A 19,119-nucleotide genomic window follows, 5' to 3' on the forward strand; every position below is an offset into this window, starting at 1 on the left:
CATTTTAGTCGCCCTCCTTTGGACACGCTCCAGTTTCTCAATGTCCTTTCTGAATTGTGGTGCCCAGAACTGGACATAATATTCCAGGTGGGGTCTGACCAAAGCAGAATACAGTGGCACTATTACTTCTCTTGATCTAGACACTATACTTTTATTGATGCAGCCTAAAATTGCATTGGCCTTTTTAGCTGCCACATCACACTGTTCACTCATGTTCAACTTGTGGTCTACTTGGACTCCAAGATCCCTTTCACATGTAGTTTCATTCAGCCAGGTGTCCCCAATCCTATATTTGTGCAATTCCATCCAGCATAGGTTGTTTATCCAATTCCCAGACATGAGGACCAAACCCAAAGAGCCTTCGTCTTATTATCATAACATAGCAATGCTTGTATGGTTCCCAAGTGTACCCTGTCCCCATCCTTCCCAGCTTATCATTGTTAAATGGGGCTTCATGGAAGTATATTGCAGCAAATGTCCAAATGCATTCAAGAAATATTGTGTTAAAGAAGTGCTATTCTCTGGCAGGTCATTGTTCAAGTAAGATTGGTGCCTCACCTTGCTATATGAGGGTGTCTCTGTTTCTGTTGATGCCCTTGTTTTTAGTGCTGAGATCATAAATTAGTTATTTGATAGGGCTGAGTTCAGGGTCACTTTTTAAAAATTTGTTTTGAGGTGTTTTTTTTTTTTTTAATTAATGTGGGAGAAAGCAAAACTGATAGACAGAGCGGTCCCTAATTTTGCTTTCTTCCCTTTCGCAATGACACAGTGGGTTTTAGCCCAAACTTTAAAGAATTTATCCAAGGTGCTGAATACAATCTATCTCCAGATCGGTTCAGCTATTTGGTTAGCTCCTTGAAAGAAAGTTCAGGCTAAAACCTGAGTAGATTCACTGAACCACTGACCTGGAAGCCACTAGCTTTCACAGGACTGGATATTATTTTGTTTCCCTTCTCATGATATTTTCAGAACAAGACTGTGAGGTGTGTTAGATTCAGGGTGTATCTACACTGTAGAAAGGATGCAGTTTGACCCACCTTGTATGCTGTAGCTCCATCCTATGGAATCCTGGGATTCCCAGTTTTACAAGGTCTTTCACCTTCTCTGCCAAAAGGTGCCGGTGGGCGGCTCACCAAACTACAAACCCCAGGATTCCATAGGATGGAGACATGGTGGTCAAAGTAGTATCAAACTGCACTACGTCCACAGTGCAGATACACCCTTAGAGATGATGAATGGCTCATCCAATGAGCTTCATACCTGCATGTGATTTGAATGTTTTCTTGCTCTTAATCTGGAATTCTGCCCGCTACACCACCCTGCCTCTCCAGCAGTGATGGATCTGACTGTCACAGATCAGGTATCTGTCTCCACAATAGTTTCCACAGTAAGGGTGGCTTGGTCACGTTATACTTGTAAAACCATAATTAGCCTCTGTTTGGAGCTTCAGAACTACACTCCATATTTGCACAACAATTATCACTGTAATCCATTATACAAGTCCCATCAGGCATATTAAAAGTAGGATTTCCTGCATTTGAATGAGGCGCCAGCCAGTTGAGCGATTAGTTGGATGGCACATTTTCAACAAAGCTGCTTACACATTAAGCTTTATTAAATGAGTAACTCAAGCTGGCAAGCAATTGATTATCATGAAACCTAGGCTGGTCTTTTCTCCCTGTAGTGTTCCTGGAGCATTCCATATTCAACAGAGGTAAATGAGGTTACCAGGAAAGGTGCTCAGGTTATGAATGTAGAGACAGAACATTAGCAGGGGTGGTGATGGGTAGTGTCAAGCATCTTCAATCCATACCTTTTGCCTCCAAAGAGCTCGAAGGAGATCCTTGTTATAAGCCAAGTAGTTGTTCAGCTGCAGATCTGAAAGGTATGTCTGTGAAAAAGAAGTGGAGTAGATATTTAGTAAACAGTCACCAAAATTTGCAGTTTCTCCCATTTGAAACCCTATATACTAATAACAAACTCATTATCCAAGTGCAGTACCCAAAATAACACACACATTCATTCAAGGAGGTAATAGCTAAAACAGCTTAGCAAGGACTCAGAATGCTCCATAACCACAGAAGGCTGGCTGACTCCAGCAGTGTGTGTGGAATAGCCATATTATTCTGGATGAAGATATAGCCAAATACAGCCTTAAACAGGAGCATTTCACACTGCAACATTTTGTTGCAGGGCAAAGCTGTCAATGTATAATGCAAACATCTGCAGTGTGTGAAGTTCTGCCTCAGAATTCAAAGAGGAGAGGAATCTTTAAATCTTGCTTGCGAATCTTTTAGCCTTCTTGCTGGCCACTGTTAGAAACAGAACACTTGGGTTGGGAAAACTCAGTCTAGCCCTGTGTAGCCAAGGGTCCGTTTAGGGGGATTTTATTATTATTGTCATTAGCTCAAATATTACAAGAGGAGGGCCTGCTACGACGGCCCTTGCAGAATCGTCTCCCATTGTGTATACGGAGTAGACCAGGAGATTCCAATAAATAGAGCTGAGACAGACTTTAATAGCTAGATGTCTAATTTATTGAAATAGGGAAAACACATTTGCTGCGCATACACACACACATGCATTCAAGACTCAGGAAAATGAGAGGTTAGCATGGAATAGGATTTTAGGCATCACTGGGGTGATACATACCAGAATGTAGACTCCTTCCAGGAATCCAAATGGAATATGATGCTGATGGCATGAGGCTCAGCCATGGAATGACTGGTCAGGATTCAAAGGGACATAGCTTCCCCCTGAAATCCAGACTGGGCCAGTGAACAAGCAAATCTGATGATATTTATAGGCAAAATCTTGCTTCTGGCAAAGGTGCTTGATGGTGAGAACAAAGGTGTTTAATTACTTTCTTTTCACCTGGATGTCCCTTGTCTGATTGTCTTAGTGGTCTTAACCTGCTCGGACAACAAACCTGGGAGGGGGCAAGAGCCTCAGGCAAGGCAAATATTTGCTCTTCCTGGTCCTATGATAATCCTCTTATGCGACTCCCTAGATATGATGATGTGGGTGCCCCTCAGGGATGTGTGTACATGTCCTCATGCCTTGCTGGCAATGGTGGACAGGCTCCTAGAGTTCATCTAGGGGTCATTAAGGGCTATCATTTATACCAAAATTTATATGGAGCAGCATGGGTAACACCTGGAGGAATGTGTTCCTATAACAAACACTGGGATTTAAATTAATCACAAATAATTTCTTCCACTGGTTTCAATGTTGCTGTTATTATGTGCCTTCAAGATGACACCAACTAATGGGGACCTTGTCACAGGGTTTCTTGGCATGACTTTTTTAGGGGAGATTTCCCATTGCCTTCCCCTAAGGCTGAGAGAGTGTGACTTGCCCAAATTCACCTTGCAGTTTTCTATGGCTGAGCTGCGATTTGAACCCTGACCTCCTAGAGTCCTAGTCAAACACACAAACCACTACAGTAGACATCTACAGCCTATTAAAAACAATGAGATTGAACATCCAGAGGTATCCATGTTGGCCAAAGGGCAAATCCAGTAATCTACCAAACAAAAATCTACCAAAAAGTGATATCTCTATTGGACCTACCAAAATGCACAGTATACATGTTGCAAGCTTTCAGAGTTACATTGGCTTCTTCATCAGGCAAAGTGTTATAAACCATATAGGAGGGGGAAAATAAAGATTTTAGTCATAGGCCTGCATTTTGCTGTCTTTTTTCTCAGTTCAGAAGGTATGGAGGGCTATTTCTTGCATGCTGGACCCTCCTCCTTCTGGCCATGTGGGTATGGGGAGATTCTCAAAGTCCAGGAAATTTAACATCCATTTGCAACACAAAAAAAGATACTTCCTTTGCAATCCAATATGTCTCCATCCGTTGTGAGGCCACAGACCCCTTTGTAGACACTGAATTTCTCAAGAGGGTTTAGCATCAGGAAACTTCAGGTGATGCTGAGGTAAAACTTGCCAATCCAGTCCAAAATTTTGAAGAAAAAAAAAGTTTTACCTTTGTTGGTGGTTCACAGACTGGTTCTCTCTTTAGGATTCCCCTGTCGTGGATATAATGTGGTATCTTAAAATCCAAAAAATAAAAAAAAATCCAGGAGGAGCCGTGTTGGCCATATAGCAAATTCAGTAACAACATAAATCCACCAAACAGTGATACCTTTATTGGACCTTTATTGAGCTTTATTGAGATTGAAGTTAATCTTCCACTGATTTCAGTCTGTCTAGGGTCCTTCACTATGACTCACTTCAGAGGAAGTGAGAGATTTATGTAGATATTGCTGTACCCTATCTCCTTTCAGAGCTTAGAAAAGTTACTATTGGGGATTACAATATCTAGATCTCCAAGACACATGTAGCTTCCTGCCAGTTTTAGCATTTCTCAACCATAGATGTGTTGCCTAATGCCCTGACGGCATCAGACCCAAGGTCAGGATTACTTAATACTTGGAAGGAAGATCAAGTGGTACAGGCAGTGTTCAGAGGAAAGCAGTCGCAAGCCACATTATTCTTTGCCTAAGAAAGCACCTATGGGATTTTTGGGTGACATGAGTGGACAGGCAACTTGAAAGCACACACTACATTTTTAGCCACAGATTTTTTTTTGTTGGAGGAAGACTTCCTCTGTATTTGCTTCTGATTTTAAGAAAATTGCCCAGCAACTTGGGTGTTATTGTAACTCCATAGATTTCTACTATGAAAGTTCTTCAGAATTCTAGGAATCCTTACACATGACTAGCAGAGCAAGGCTCCTCCTTGCCTTCTCATAACTTCAAGTGTTATTCAAGGGAGAATTTAATTACAGCTGATATCACAATGGCTGGGATGAGGCATTCATGCCCTCTGGAAATCCAAGGACACTGATGGTCCTTTAAGAAATACAACAAATGTAATCCTCAGATAGAGTTAAATGTTCAAAATCTGGGCCTGCATGAATGTGCGTATTTTCATTTGCACATTCAAGTATATTCATATTTTAGCATTTTATAACATTGTTCAAATTAGAACAGTTTTAAGTAAATTCAATTTTTAACTCAACATATGTATAAATTTTACACATAAAAAAGGTTGGGAGGAGGAAGAGAAGGAGGGATCAGGGCCTCTCAGTCTTGCACTCCCCTTGACCAACTCTTGCATCTCCTGGGGGTCCCATCCCACAGTATGAGAATCACTGCTGTAAAGTAGTGTTTGTGGTACTTCACCTCTCAGTTTAAAAGGATTTTCTAAGTGTGAGCATTCTTCCATTTATTTGGGATTTGTTGCTGTTGTTTCTGCAGGTTAAAGGGATGGCCAAACTCTATGTCAAACCCAAAGAGATGGCTGACCTTATATCTTCTCAGGCATGGATGGATGAAGCCCTGAGTTCCCAAGATGAGATGAAAGAAGAGGACAGCGGACAAGCCCCCTATGGGATCCTTGCCAGCCTTAATGAAGCTGAACATGACAGCATTGAAGAAGAGGAAGAGGAAGAAGATGGTGGGAAGCCCAAGAGAAGGGGTCCAAAGAAGAAGAAAATGACCAAGGCAAGGCTGGAGCGCTTCAGAGCTCGCCGGGTGAAGGCTAACGCCAGGGAACGAACCCGTATGCATGGGCTCAATGATGCTTTGGATAATCTGAGACGCGTGATGCCCTGCTACTCTAAGACACAGAAGTTGTCCAAAATCGAGACACTGAGACTAGCCAGGAACTACATTTGGGCTTTGTCAGAGGTGCTGGAAAGTGGGCAGACTCCAGAAGGCAAAGGGTTTGTGGAGATGCTGTGCAAAGGTTTGTCCCAGCCAACCAGTAACCTGGTTGCTGGTTGTCTGCAGCTGGGACCCCAAACCCTTTTCTTGGAGAAACATGAAGACAAAGTTTCTGTTTCTGACTCAGCGATGCCCACCCACAGCTTTTCCTACCAGTCTCCAGGGTTGCCCAGTCCACCCTATGGAAACATGGAGACCCACCTTGTCCACCTAAAAGCTCCCACCTTCAAAAGTCTGGTGGATCCTTCCTTTGGCAACCACCACCCAGACTGCTCATCTCCATCGTATGAGGGTCCCTTGACACCTCCTCTGAGCATCAGTGGGAATTTTTCCCTCAAGCAAGATGGGTCTCCAGACCTGGAAAAATCATACAGCTTCATGGCCCACTACCCATCTGTTACCCTGGGCAGTGCTCACGGGCACAGCGCTCATTTCTCAACCACAGTGCCCAGGTATGACATCCCCATAGATATGACATACGACTCCTATCCTCACCATGTTGTGGGGGCACAGCTCAATGCAATATTCAGTGAATAATCCAAGAAGGTGAAATCTGCTTATGGATGAAAAGGCATTGGGTGCTTCATGGAGATGCTGTGACATCTGTAGCATTAATACAGTGAAAACAATAACTTTTTCAGCTCCTTATGAAGATAAGTATCAGACTGGTTTCATGGGAAGCCCTTTGGGAAGAAGAATAAAAAAGCCAAAAGCAGCATGCTCTCATCCATGTGAGCCCACATATTATTTTAGTGGTTCTAACTGATAGGCTTTTAGACTGGTTCCCACTTTTAAAGAACATCTCAATATTTCCTCCTTAGTGGCATTTAGGATAAAGGAGACATCACTGTTATAGAGCACTGTTGTAGAGACTCTGGAAGCACCCTTGTTAAATGCAGTGCAAACATACACTTTCCTCCTCAGGGTCTAACTAGCAAATAAAATAAAATAAAATAGACTTTGCAAATTCAGAGTAACAATTGGCAGTCCATGGTGTCAATTGGCTAAGTCCTGTGACATCATTCAGACATCACCCAGTATTCACAGTAGTTTTTTACTATTTTAAAAAATGTTCCTTTAATAATCTTAGGCAGTAGATGCTGGATGAGGGAGAAAAGCAATCCCAGATCTTCCTAGCTCCCCTTCCTGAGAACTCTGGTCATTTGCTGTCTGGAAGGACAAACCATCCCTGCTTGTTCTGCAGCCTCTAATTTGACATTTTGCTCTCAGGTGCAGTGGAGACAATGGCTGCATCCACACTGCAGAAATAATTCAGTTTGACATTGCTTTAACTGTCCTGACTCAGTGCTATGGAATTCTGGGAATTGTAGTTTTGTGAGACATTTAGCCTTCACTGACAGAGAGCTCTGGTGCCAGAACAAACTACAATTCCCAGGATTCCATAGCACTGAGCCAGGGAAGTTAAAGTGTGTCAAACTGGATTATTTCTGCAGTGCGGATGCAGCCAGTATCCCATTGCCAAACCAACTGGCATAAAATGGAGGAGGTGTCTTCTTGTCCTTTGCCTCAGGCAGCAAAATGTATTGAGGCAGTCATGGTAGGCAAGGCAGATTAAAACTGTTGCTAAGAGTTGGTAATGGGCACACACACAGATCCTGAAGATATTTCAGTCTAAACAGAATGTACTAGGTTTCTTTCTCCGTTTGGTTTAAATTTGTGACACTTCTCTTCTTTGCTTCCTCTTTGTCCCTGTAGAAATGTCACTGAGCTTAACACAATTATTTAAATCTGTCCTGAAAATTCTTCCAAATGTTTCACTTTAGACGGAACCTCCATTTTGGCCTCCAGTGTTTTAGAAGGCAACATTTGGCATCACTGCTAAAATAAATTGATAGGTTTTCCAGAAGATGCATGAATTCACTGATTCACATTTCTTGGAACCAGCTAGAAATAAAATAAAATGTAGATCTCATTCTGCCCACTACCTCTCCTCTCCTCTCCTTTCTTCCAAGCCAACATGAGGGCATGATGGCAGGAAAAAGCCATGTTACTTCCTGTCCACTTGGAATGCCTCCGCTTCCTTCACAGGAGAAGTAGCATTAAAAAGGCTGTTCATTTTACCCATGGTGTGCAACGCATGGTCTTCCAGATTTTAGTGGACCATATTTCCCATCATCTCTTATCACTGGCTGTTCTGGGTAGGGCTGATGGGAATTGCAATCCATCTAACCCAGCATCTTTAGTTTGGAGAATTATGAATTTTGAAGACACACACACACACAAAACCTAGGATTGTGATAACTTATATAGCCACCATGAATAATTTCAGTTCTGCAATTACATACCTCTAAACATTAATCTAATCTATTCCATTACCTGAAAATCCTGATAAGATATGAGAATTAAACCAAGGGTGGTAACTTTCAGCCTTATAGATTTAATGGACTGTACTGTCAGCCATTCCTGACAATTGGCTGGGGCTGATGGGAGTCTGAGTCCAATGTCATCTAAAAAGCTGCAGTTTCCTTCCCTGTGAATTAGGCAGGGGAGGGGATGGGGGGGGTCATGGTTTCATGCTAAAGTGCTTTGGTGAAAACAAAAGCATGAAAGCCAACGGAAAATCTGAATCTGACAATGGGAAAAATGTTTTCAGGGGAATGGCTTATTCTGGTGGTAAAGAAAGCAGCATCTACCCTTGCACTGAGAAAACTCACATGAAGGAAAACCCTAACAACCTATGATACTCTGAAGAGCAGGTCTTCTTCTGAGTCACACAATGAGCAGTTGTCTCACCTGCTAACAAACAGCTGCTATACTTCCAACAGGAATGCAGCACTAATTCTTCCTCAGGTTCACCAATGTATGTATGTATGTATTCATGTCGATTGCAAAGTAACTAGTCCTCAGGATCACAGCACAGTAGTAATAAAGGAAATGCTGGCCTCTCATCTCAAGCTCCAAAACAGACATGCCCTTCTAAATACACATAAAAAGAACAAGATTTGAATGGATGCTTCCATCATTCCAATGGAGTAAGGGGGGAAAAAACGATACTTTTCCTATGCCTGGAAGTTGGTTCTTGTCTCCTACATGAAGTCCTTTTTTCAACAATCATCAATAGAAAATAATACATTTCTAAGCATCTGATGGCAAATTTGTGGATATTCAGATCCAATGAACTCCATCTCCCAACAGTGACAACAAAATCATCTAAGGTGCTCAAGCAGCCAAAGCTACTGAAGTTGGAAAGCTAGCTGTGGGCACTCAGTACATATTCAGGGGATCCCTTCTCTCCAGCCAGCTAGCAAATGTGAATTGTATTTTGTTACATATCTGAATTAATGCATGATACATGGTAGCTTCAGGTTTCCAGCCCTGTATGCAGGGTTGGCACTTTCAATTTTTCAGAATGTTAACCTTATATTGCTTCTCCCATATATGATTTCCATTTGGTTTGGTATCACCATTTTAAAATGCCATTGATAATGTTTGTCCCACAGAGTGTCATGTGTCGTTAACACTGAATGAAAATTTGATGTTTAATTTTCATTTGAATTGGGTGGTGCCCAGGCAAAAGATTGCATTTAGGATGAACTTATCTTGAGGTTGAAACAGAATCCTGTCTCAGCATTAGATGGCAGACCAAAGCAATGTTTGTCTGGTTTCTTGCTCAGAGAGAGAGTAGAGCTAGGTGAGCCAATAAATCAGAGCTGAGCTAAACTTTCACAGAAGACATGGGGAGTTGATTCCTCAGATTTTTATTTTATTTAATTTTACTTCATTTTATTTTTGAACCACCCACCAACTACTGAAAAAGAAGACTACCTGGAAGAATTTTCTCAAAATATGCCAAAAAATTTAATGGTTGCTTTCACCATCACCACCACTCCCAGCACTCCAGAATAACTTTAGGAGTGTATGTATACTCCACATGAGAGCAGTTTGATACTCTTTTTAACTGCCATAGCTCCCACCTAACTATCCTGGAATTTGTAGTTTGATAAGGCATTAAAAATTCTTTGCTAGAGAGCACTGATGCCTATTGGCAAAGAACAGAGTGGAATTGCCACTTTGAGTCCCATTATGGGGAAAAGGCAAGATATAAAATCAAATCAAATCAATCAATTTATTTCTAGGTACTTCATCACACTACAAATCCCATGTGAGTAATCGTTCACTTTGAGAGAAAGATGGGATATAGATAAAATCAAATATTAAATAAACAAGTGGATACATTTCTATGCCCCTCACCAAACCATAAATCCCAGGATTCCATAGGGTCAATGCATTTAAAGTGCATCAAACTGCTAGCACTATGGAGTGTGCCTATAGTCCAGGCCTGAAGCGCCTGGAGGCCAGGCTGCCTAAACAGTGTAGGCAACAGCAACAAGAGGTTCATGTCAAGGAAAAATAAGCAGCTGTGCTAAAGGACAGCCCTATTTCTGAGAAACTACTGAAGATTTTTTTTTCCTCCCCTGGAAGAAAAGTCCATGAACTGGTCCCTCAGATTCACTCACATATGTGGTGACGGATTTTTAGAGATTTATTGTACAGCGCAACCAAGAAATGTTCCTTTGCAGAAAATAAGTAAGAATTCTTGACTGTCCAATATAAGCAACCTGGGCCAAGGTGGTTCTTCTGTTTTATTAACATTCCATATTCCTCAAATCCCACCTTTGAATTGGTGGAATTCAAAGGAAATGCAGGGATTCTTCCTTAGGTGCCCCATGTGAAACTTTGTAAAAGGAAATGAATTTTTAAATACAGCAGCTTTGCTCATCTCTGCTTAGAACACTTTCAGACTGTGGTTTATAAAGGAACCTACAATTAGGTCAGGCTGAGTATCTATCTTTCATTGCCAACATTTTAGAACACAACTGGCTAAGAAAAGGCATGTCTTAAGCTCCCTTATTTATTATTTATCTGGATTCTTTGAGTTATTTCCCCTTTTCCTATCACATAAAATGTGAAAAGTGCTGAAATGACCTGTGGTTTTTCATGATTTGCTTTTAAAATAATTAGTTGGTGTTTTTATAGCAATGTTGGGACAAATGTGTGTATGAAGTTGGATTTCCCCTTTTCTTTGTTTGGTGGTGCCTTTGCCCCCATGATTATTTATTAGCTATTATTTATTTAACTTATTCCGATCCTCCTCCTCCCCTTTTGGGTTAGGGTGAGCTCCAGCCCATAGTGTCACCAAACAATAATATATATATTGCTGCTGTTTATTTATTCTCATTGACAGATAGCTTCCTAAGGGATGACCTTATTAGCTGTGAGATCAGCAGTAGTACAAGCAATAATAGAAAAAGTCCAACGCTATGCAAACTGAGGAGCAATCCTATACTGATCAGTATAGGGAGTACCCAGGGATGCAAATAGAGAACTGTGCTGGGCCTGATATTCTGAAGGTGGTATTTGACCCATAGAGAAGAGAGAGCTTGGGACATAATTGGACAAGTTTGTGCTTAGCCCTTTTGTTTTCCTTTCAAGAAAAACAGCAATATTTTTGTGCTCTCTAATAGCCTACAGTTGTGGGCAGCCACTGGAAACCCTCAGGCCAAATCTGTCTGGCAGAATGCTGCTTTTCTTGTCCATCTGTTTACTGACACATCACGGTTATCAGTCCCTAGCTAGCAACTTTGGTTACCAAGGAGTCTCATTTTTTATAGAGGGTCCATCAGTGGAGTATAGAATTTTGGAAATCTATTGTATTCCCAAAGGAACCTATTAATCCCAACAGCTTCAAGAACAAGGACAGTCACAGAGTGTTTGTTTTTTGTCACAGGATGTGTGTTTTGTACTAATATATATATACATATATATATATATATATATATATATATATATATATAGAAAACAGAATTGGCTCTTCAGACCAAATAAAAGTGGTGACTCTTGTTTCAGATAAAAGACTCAATTTATTTATGATTGAACCAAATCTGCAGGTGTCTGTACTGCTCCAAAAGCTGATCAAGCTTTTTGAAAGTACGGAAGATGCATTCAGACTTCTACTTTGCCACATCCTTCACATGCCACAGAAGAGAATTTTGGAGAGGCTTATAGTATACTTGAAGTTTCACAGACAGATTTCACAGTTCTTTTTTTAAAAAAAATAGTCTAGGTGCATCAAAAGGTTTGTTTTTTGCAATGATGATGCTTGCAAATCCCATTTGAGAGCACACTCATACCCTATGTAATATTGCAAATAACTTTTGAAACTCTCCGCATTTCAGAAATGATCTGTTGTGTATCCTAAGAGCTAGTGTTTTTGAGAACATGATCAGACCCGATTGTCACATGAAATTACTCATGCAGTTCTTCTGAAACAGTGGCAAAATTCCAGCAGTCCAAACATTACCCTAGAGCAATAGTTTCATAATACATGGAAAAGGGTTGCATTATTTCAGAGCAATCTGTTGCTGAAGGGCATATGCTAGCAGACTTTAATGCCTGTCTTTCTCCCTTTCTGCAGCTACGTCTCTTTCTCTCCTCCACCACATCTCTTTTAATTTCTTTCTGTTGCTCCCTTCTATCTCTCTTTCTCATTTTCTTTACCACTCACTCTCACTCCACTGCTATCTTCTCTCCTTTCTTTTGACAATCCTTCCTCTCCTCCCCCTCACCACTTTCTCTGGTGGTATCCTCAAAGGAAAATAAACATTCCTGCCCCATTCCCACACTGTCATGTTAAATGAAGGACAAGGCCAAAATGGGTGAAACACAGGTCCAATCTCACTTCAGAATAATTCTCTGGAGTAAAAAGAGTCCCTGTTTGCTCCAAATCAGACTGGAAATTCTAGAGAATTCCTTGAGGGTGTAGAATGCACACTGGTGCAGAGAGAGGGATGCAAACATGTGTTTATGTGCATGTGTTGAGGGTGGGGTGGGGAATGGTGTGTCAATGGCTGTGTAGCCACTCCATTGCATTTTAATGGAATTGGTCCCAGGACGGGAGGGAGAAGTGTGCAGACATTGCTGTAGATATTGACACATTGTGGGTGTCAGTTGTGTAGACTGCTTGTCCTACCCACAGATCAACTAGAAGCCCTGACACTAAACCAAGTTTTCCTGGTAGAGCAGACATGGCCCATACCTCTCTCAATCTCAGTCTCTTTCTTCCTCTTTTCCCATGCAGCATGGCTGCTATCAGGGAGAAGATCATTATTGCCAGAGGTGTGAACTGGCCTCTTGCCAAGACTGCTTAGGCCCAATCCCACCTTAACTTATATATGCAGCAGCCAAAAGGGAGTCTGAGAAGCCCCGAAACTGCAGATGGAGAGGGGAAGTTTAATCCTTATTCTTCCCATCCACTACTCTTCCTACTTGGTGACCTTCTGCAAGTCACACTATCTCAACCTCAGATGGTGGCAATGGCAAACTCTCTCTGAAGAAATTTGTCCAGAAAACCCTGTGAACATTGATCTTAGGGTCACCTTAAGTCATAAATGGCTTGAAGGCACACACCACACACAATCACCAGTCTGAGACACACAAAAAACCCCTCTCCTATGATTCTATTTACATGTCAAAGGCAATGTCTATTGACACCAGTGGCAACATTCTTCAAAAATGTTGTTGTTGTTGGGACTGTTCTTCGGGACAGGAAGAGTTAAACCTTTTCTCAGTTCAGAGTTCCCAAGGCTTCTCAAGTTTCCCCATAGCTGCTGTTTACATCACAAAAAAGTGTATGTCAGTTACACTCACAATAGTAACAGCATGTTCTGTCTGGGTCTTGTAGGTGAAAGAAGAACTTTCATCCAGTATCAGTTAAGCACTGTAAAGTAATAGTCATGACCTTGAATAATCTACTCTTGTTGATGGCCCTGAGAAATCCGTATTGAGGTTATTTATATTATCCAGAATTCACAAAGGCTGCATTACCTAGAAGAGTTACATATTTTTGACTGTTTTGTATTCACAATCCCTACATATTCTTTAGTTCAGGGGACACATAGGGACTGTGAAAGCCCCCCAGTCCCCACTTACCAGACAACAGCTGCTACAATTGATGGGGTGTGTTCCCCTGTCAATTGGGAAGCAGCTGATTGATGGTCCTATCTTCTTTTGTATGAACAATCTCTGATGTAAGGGAGAATTGTAACAAGGATCCTGCCTCTGGCTGTGGCATCAGAGAGCATTCGTGGGGAGGGTTGGGAATGTCAGTCAGCTGTTTCCTGATCAACCAGGGAACAGAACTTGATCTATTGTAGTGGTGTTGCTCAGTAAGTTAGAAGGGTTGAGCCAGGAGACACTACATAGAGATGGAGCTAAGATGGTTATACATTTGTAGCTGCCTTTGTAAATTCCAGCACCCTCTATTAAACAAACTGAAAAGGGAAGACCTAAGGCAAACAGAGCTGGGCTATTCTGATTTAATAAATTTTAGAGCCCAACCCCTTTGTAGTAGGGAGAAAGAAACACCGATTGCCCCTGGATTTTAAAAATAATAAATATTTCCTTGCTAAAAACAAGCTTTCATTCTTTAATGGAGTGCTACACATTTAAAAGACTGTATTTAGTGTCATTTTTAAATAATTTGGTGGGATGATCAGTATTCAAGATGAAACAGGTGACAAGATGAAACAGATCAGTATTAAATAATTAGGTGGGATGATCAGTATTCAAGATGAAACACCTTGTTAGGTTACATCCCGGGGGTCTCCTAATCTCTGAGGGATGGTGTTTGTTGCAAGTGGTCACATAGGTCACACATTCTGAACAGGGAGAGAGGTACCACCTGCCTTCTGCACATCAGTTCTTCATTCATCAGCAGTAAATGGGCCCATTTGAAGCAAAGCTACACACCCACATACAGCTCCTTCCATCCTTCAAGTGTTCATATACTGTAGGTCTGCTAGTGTGGTAGAACTTTACACTGTGTTGATACTGAAAAGGATCTCAGCTGTTCTATTTAAAGTCTTGCAGTTTGAAGATAGAAATATTCCCTCCCTTTCAGCAGTATTGGAGTTTGAAATTGGTGGTCTCCTCTATCAGGTTAAGGACCACTCAATGTAATTCACAGATGAGGCCTGAACATGGGTTTCCCTGATCATGCTCAAAATTTTGGTTGCTGCAACTGGGGCCAATGGGACACCCAAGTGGGAGGGTGTTACTACCTGTATATTATGGCATGACAACTCCCATGACAACTGATTGCCTTACGTGGGAAACTTAGATTAGCCTCTGTTCTGATCTGGCACAGGCCCCACAATGGCTTTTCCATGCCATTTTGGTAATTTGAGAGTGGGGTTAGTCAACATTTCTTGACCCTTGTTAATCAGTTTGTCTTTCTTAGGCATCCAGACTTTTATAACTTTACCTTCTTTCCGTCCCAAATATGCAAGTCTTCACAATAGCACACCCCTTCCCCAGTTCTCACTGACTTGCAAGTTGGGGCAGGACATTTTAGCAACAAAGTGGCTCTGATTCCCTTTGTCACAGAAGTTTTCCCTGTCCTCACTTCTGGAATACTGATAAACCAAAACATTCCAACTTCAGGCAGATCAAATAATTTTGAACTGGTCCTTGCTAATTTAGTACAGCTCCAATTTTCCTATGTCCATAAGTAGACATTTGGAATATGTCGATGGCTGAGCAGGGATTAATATCCAGGGCTCCAAATTTATAGTCCAACACTCAAACTACTGAACCACATTGGATGTAGCTTTGTTGTTAGAGACAGATCTACCCAGAGACAGACATAAAGATTCATCCTCTTGGTTTGATGCACAGGAGACCACATGGGAGAAGAATGCTCTAAAGCTGCCTTGCCCTCACCCCCATAGCTATCCCTGGTGGGCTATGGCTCCAGCTGGAAGGTTATTAACAACTCTTTCTTCCTGTGCTAGAGCCAGCACCTCCCTTGACCTCTTCTCTCCTGCTTGATTCCTTGTAAAGTGCAGCCTGACATCCCCCAGGCAGTCTCAGCAACAGCCTCTGGCCCCACAACTCTTGGGCAGCAGGAACATCCCACTTCCTTGATAGATCATGCATCTAGCCCAGCGGAGTGCCTTCTGCCAGTTCCATGTGTATGGAGAACTGGAGGGACTGACAGGGAACACAAGAGAGACACAGTGGCTGCTGCTGACTCCCAAGGGCTGAGCCCAGGGACAGCCAGCAAAGGCACCTACCTGATCTCCTCAAATGTGTGTATGTGCATGAGCTCATTTGCACCAGTGCACATGGAAGGGAATGCAAGCAGCTGCATGGGGAAGGAAGAAGCAGCCTGGGGCTGACCCTGAGAACAAGCCAATTTCAAGCTCAGCTGATCCTCATCACTTCCTAGATTCCAGGCTGGCCAACATTTTTCCCCGTGATAATGCAAAACATTTTTAATGCCCATGCTTATGTATGCATGTTATATATAAGAATTCAAAGATATAGCTATGTTAGTCTGTAGAATCAGTATGTAGAGAGATCTTGTAGCATCTTTGAGACTAACTGAAAGAAAGAAGTTGGCAGTATGAGCTCATGCTGCCAACTTCTTTCTTCCATACATAGGAATGCTTGTGACAGAGTGTGCATATGCTTATCTATATGTGGAGAGGTTGAAGAGCATGTTCCATTTCATGAGGAGAAGACTGTGGGGTGATATGATTGCACTCTTTAAGCAAGCATTGCCACAATGCAGTGTTGGCTTGTTCTCTGCTGTATTAGAGGATAGAACTACGTCAAATGGTTTTAAGTTATAGGAGGGTGGATTTTGACTGAATATCAGAAGGAACTTCTTGACAGTAACAGTGGTTCAAGAATGAAACCAACTGCCTGGAGAGGTCATAGGGTCTCCTTCTTTGGACATGTTCAAGAAGGAGTTGAACAGCTAGCTGCTGGAGATGCTTTAGCTGGAGGTCCTGCAGTGAGCAGGATGTTGGACCCAATGGCCCATGAGGCCCCTTCCAACTCTATGATTCTATGATTTTATGTGCATAGCCAAGGCAGAGATGCTATTTAATAAATCAGTGCAGAGAACAAGGAAACATCAATGAGTAGTCAAAGGATCCAGGGGGTGGAGCAAAGGCTTCCTTTCCTTGGATGGTGTGTGGTTGAGAAGGGAAGAAACAGGGCAGTTTCACACCAGCAAGAGTTAACCCTCAGATTACTAGTAGAAGGAATCTAATTCTAGAAGCTGAAATATGAGGCAAAATGAGCAGCTGTTCTGCTATTGTACAGATAGAAAGCAGTAGGACAATTTAAGAGCATGTGCTATTGTCATTTCCATATAGTAATAATTGAATCATGCAGTGGTATATTTACAAAGTGCCAGGCTTTTTCAGCCCCCATAACCTCCTATCACAGGTGGTCCTAAAAGATACAGACATGTGTGTGTTTGTGCCTTCAAGTCACCTGTCAGCTCATGGCAATCCCATGAATTTCATAGGGTTTTCTTAGACAAGGAACATTCAGAGGTGGGTTTGCCAGTCCCTTTCTCTGAAATATAGCACACAGCAATTGAAATTTATTGGCAGTCTCCACTCCATACTCTCAGGTCCTCTAGCAGGAATTTATTACAGTCCTTGAAGACCAGACTATGGCGACCTCCCAGAGGACATTTTCTGCAACCGCTCCCAACTTATTTAATGGCCTACCAGATGAGATCCATCAAATTAGTAGGAAAGCCATTAAGATGGATCTCTTCTGGCAGGCCTTCCCAGAATAAAATACTCAGCCAGACAAGACTCCCCCACACATGTGATGACTCGGCCCATGGTTATCGGTTATTGGTATTGGTTATTGTTTGGTTTTTAATTGTTGAATTTTACGGGTTGCTATGACTGAATGGGTAACTGAACTCCAATCTCTGGAGTTCTAGTCCTATGCTCACACTACTATACCATGGTGGCTCTTGGAAGTTCAACTTACCACTGCAAAATAAATAAATAAATAAAAAAAATTGGGGTTGTTGTGGAGGTCAGAATTTTCTGGTAACCTCATAGAATACTCTTCTCAAAAACCACTTCCTAGCTTCTGCAGCCCCCCAATTTACTGGCTAGTGAAGAGTGGGTAAGCAGTAGAAAAGCATCCAGCTATGTTCCTATAACTGGACACACAGCACTGGTATCCTCCAGGACCTCTGGGGGATTCCCAGGGGTTCTCAGAGGATATCTGTTGCTGTATGCCCAGCTGGACACTTCTCTGCCACTCCTGAGCTGTCAATCAGCCAGTTTTTGAAGAGGACTGCAGGAGCTAAAAGATGAGAGCAGAAATGCTTCATAAATTCTGAGTGTGTGGAATTTTATGTCTCTTAGACTTCTGCCACACTACAAAAATAAAGCAGTTTAACACCACTTTAATGTCCATGGTTCAATGTTACAGAGTTATGGGATTTGTAGTTTGTTGTGGCACCAGAGCTCTCTGGCAGGATATCTCACAAAACTACAAATCATAAAAGTCCATAGCATTGAACAATGGAAGTTAAAGTGGTGTCAAACTACTTTATTTCTGCAATGTGGCAGCAGACTCAGCTTAGGCATTGACATTATCTCTGGATGTCCCCTGGGAAGTCCTAGGAGATGCCTTGTTAGTGTGTATCAAGCTATAGGGAAATAATTGGATGTTTCTCTGATGCTACCCGTTGTTCAGTAAATTAGCACATGTTAGTGGGTAGTTTGCAGCAGCTAAAAAGTAGGTTTTGTCAGTGAGAAGGCATCATTCTGCCTATGTGGTACTTTATGATACATCTCCCAATCCAGGATCTTGGCACTTGTGTGCTATGCAACTTGATTTGTGTGCACAATGCCATTTGCTGCTCTGCTTGAAACAGCAAAAAGTCTTGGAGAGGTCCTGGCTAGTTTGTTCAAATGACATTAAAATACTTGAGATCTGTCCTTTCCTGGGTCTTTTTCCAGTGAACTGCAGTGAAAAAGTATCCCACTCTCTTTTTGACTGGGATAAATCAAAACAACATTTTTTTGGTGGAAATCTAGTCCCCAGTCTTCTTTGTTAGTCTGCTCTGTATGAGGCAAGATTTCTGGTGATAGTTATGAAAACTATTACAAAAGTTCCTCATTTGTACTGCAGCTCTGACATTTCCTCAGCCAGCATGGTCACTGCTCATGCTAACTGTGGCATCCTGGAAGTTGTGGTTCAAAAAAGGAACTTTCCTAAGTGTTGGCATGGAAAGATATGCTACCTGGGGACAGGGGCAATCCCAGATCATATGGGAGCATGGGTTTCCTCAACAGGCTGAGCCATAAGCCAGCTGGACTCTGGGCAAATTTGGCTCCTGTTAGGAGCAATGCTTGACAGCATGCCCAGCTCCCAGCACACTTTCACTACAGAATTGCCAGCCCATGGCTGAACTCTGATGTTCTGGAAGCCTGGAGCAGCTGCTGGCTCAGCTGGGACTTGGTTTGCAGCTGTGCAGGGCCTTCTGTCTCCCAGAAGATGAAATGTTCATTAGCCTCCTATATGTGAGTGTGTG

At 42.1% G+C, this 19,119-nt stretch overlaps 1 protein-coding gene across 1 annotated transcript in view; it reads left to right on the plus strand.

Annotated features, from left to right (window-relative positions):
- The window catches only part of NEUROD4 (neuronal differentiation 4), a 19,227-nt gene extending 12,177 nt beyond the window's left edge, over window positions 1-7,050 (plus strand). The window contains exon 2 of the mRNA XM_042452879.1: window positions 5,268-7,050. Within this exon, the coding sequence (XP_042308813.1) occupies window positions 5,277-6,272 (996 nt within the window). The 5' untranslated portion in view covers window positions 5,268-5,276 and the 3' untranslated portion in view covers window positions 6,273-7,050. The remainder of the gene's footprint in view (window positions 1-5,267) is intronic.
- The last annotated feature ends 12,069 nt before the right edge of the window (window positions 7,051-19,119 follow it).

The sequence above is a fragment of the Sceloporus undulatus genome, chromosome 2 (assembly GCF_019175285.1).
Source record: "Sceloporus undulatus isolate JIND9_A2432 ecotype Alabama chromosome 2, SceUnd_v1.1, whole genome shotgun sequence".
NCBI lineage: Eukaryota > Metazoa > Chordata > Lepidosauria > Squamata > Phrynosomatidae > Sceloporus > Sceloporus undulatus.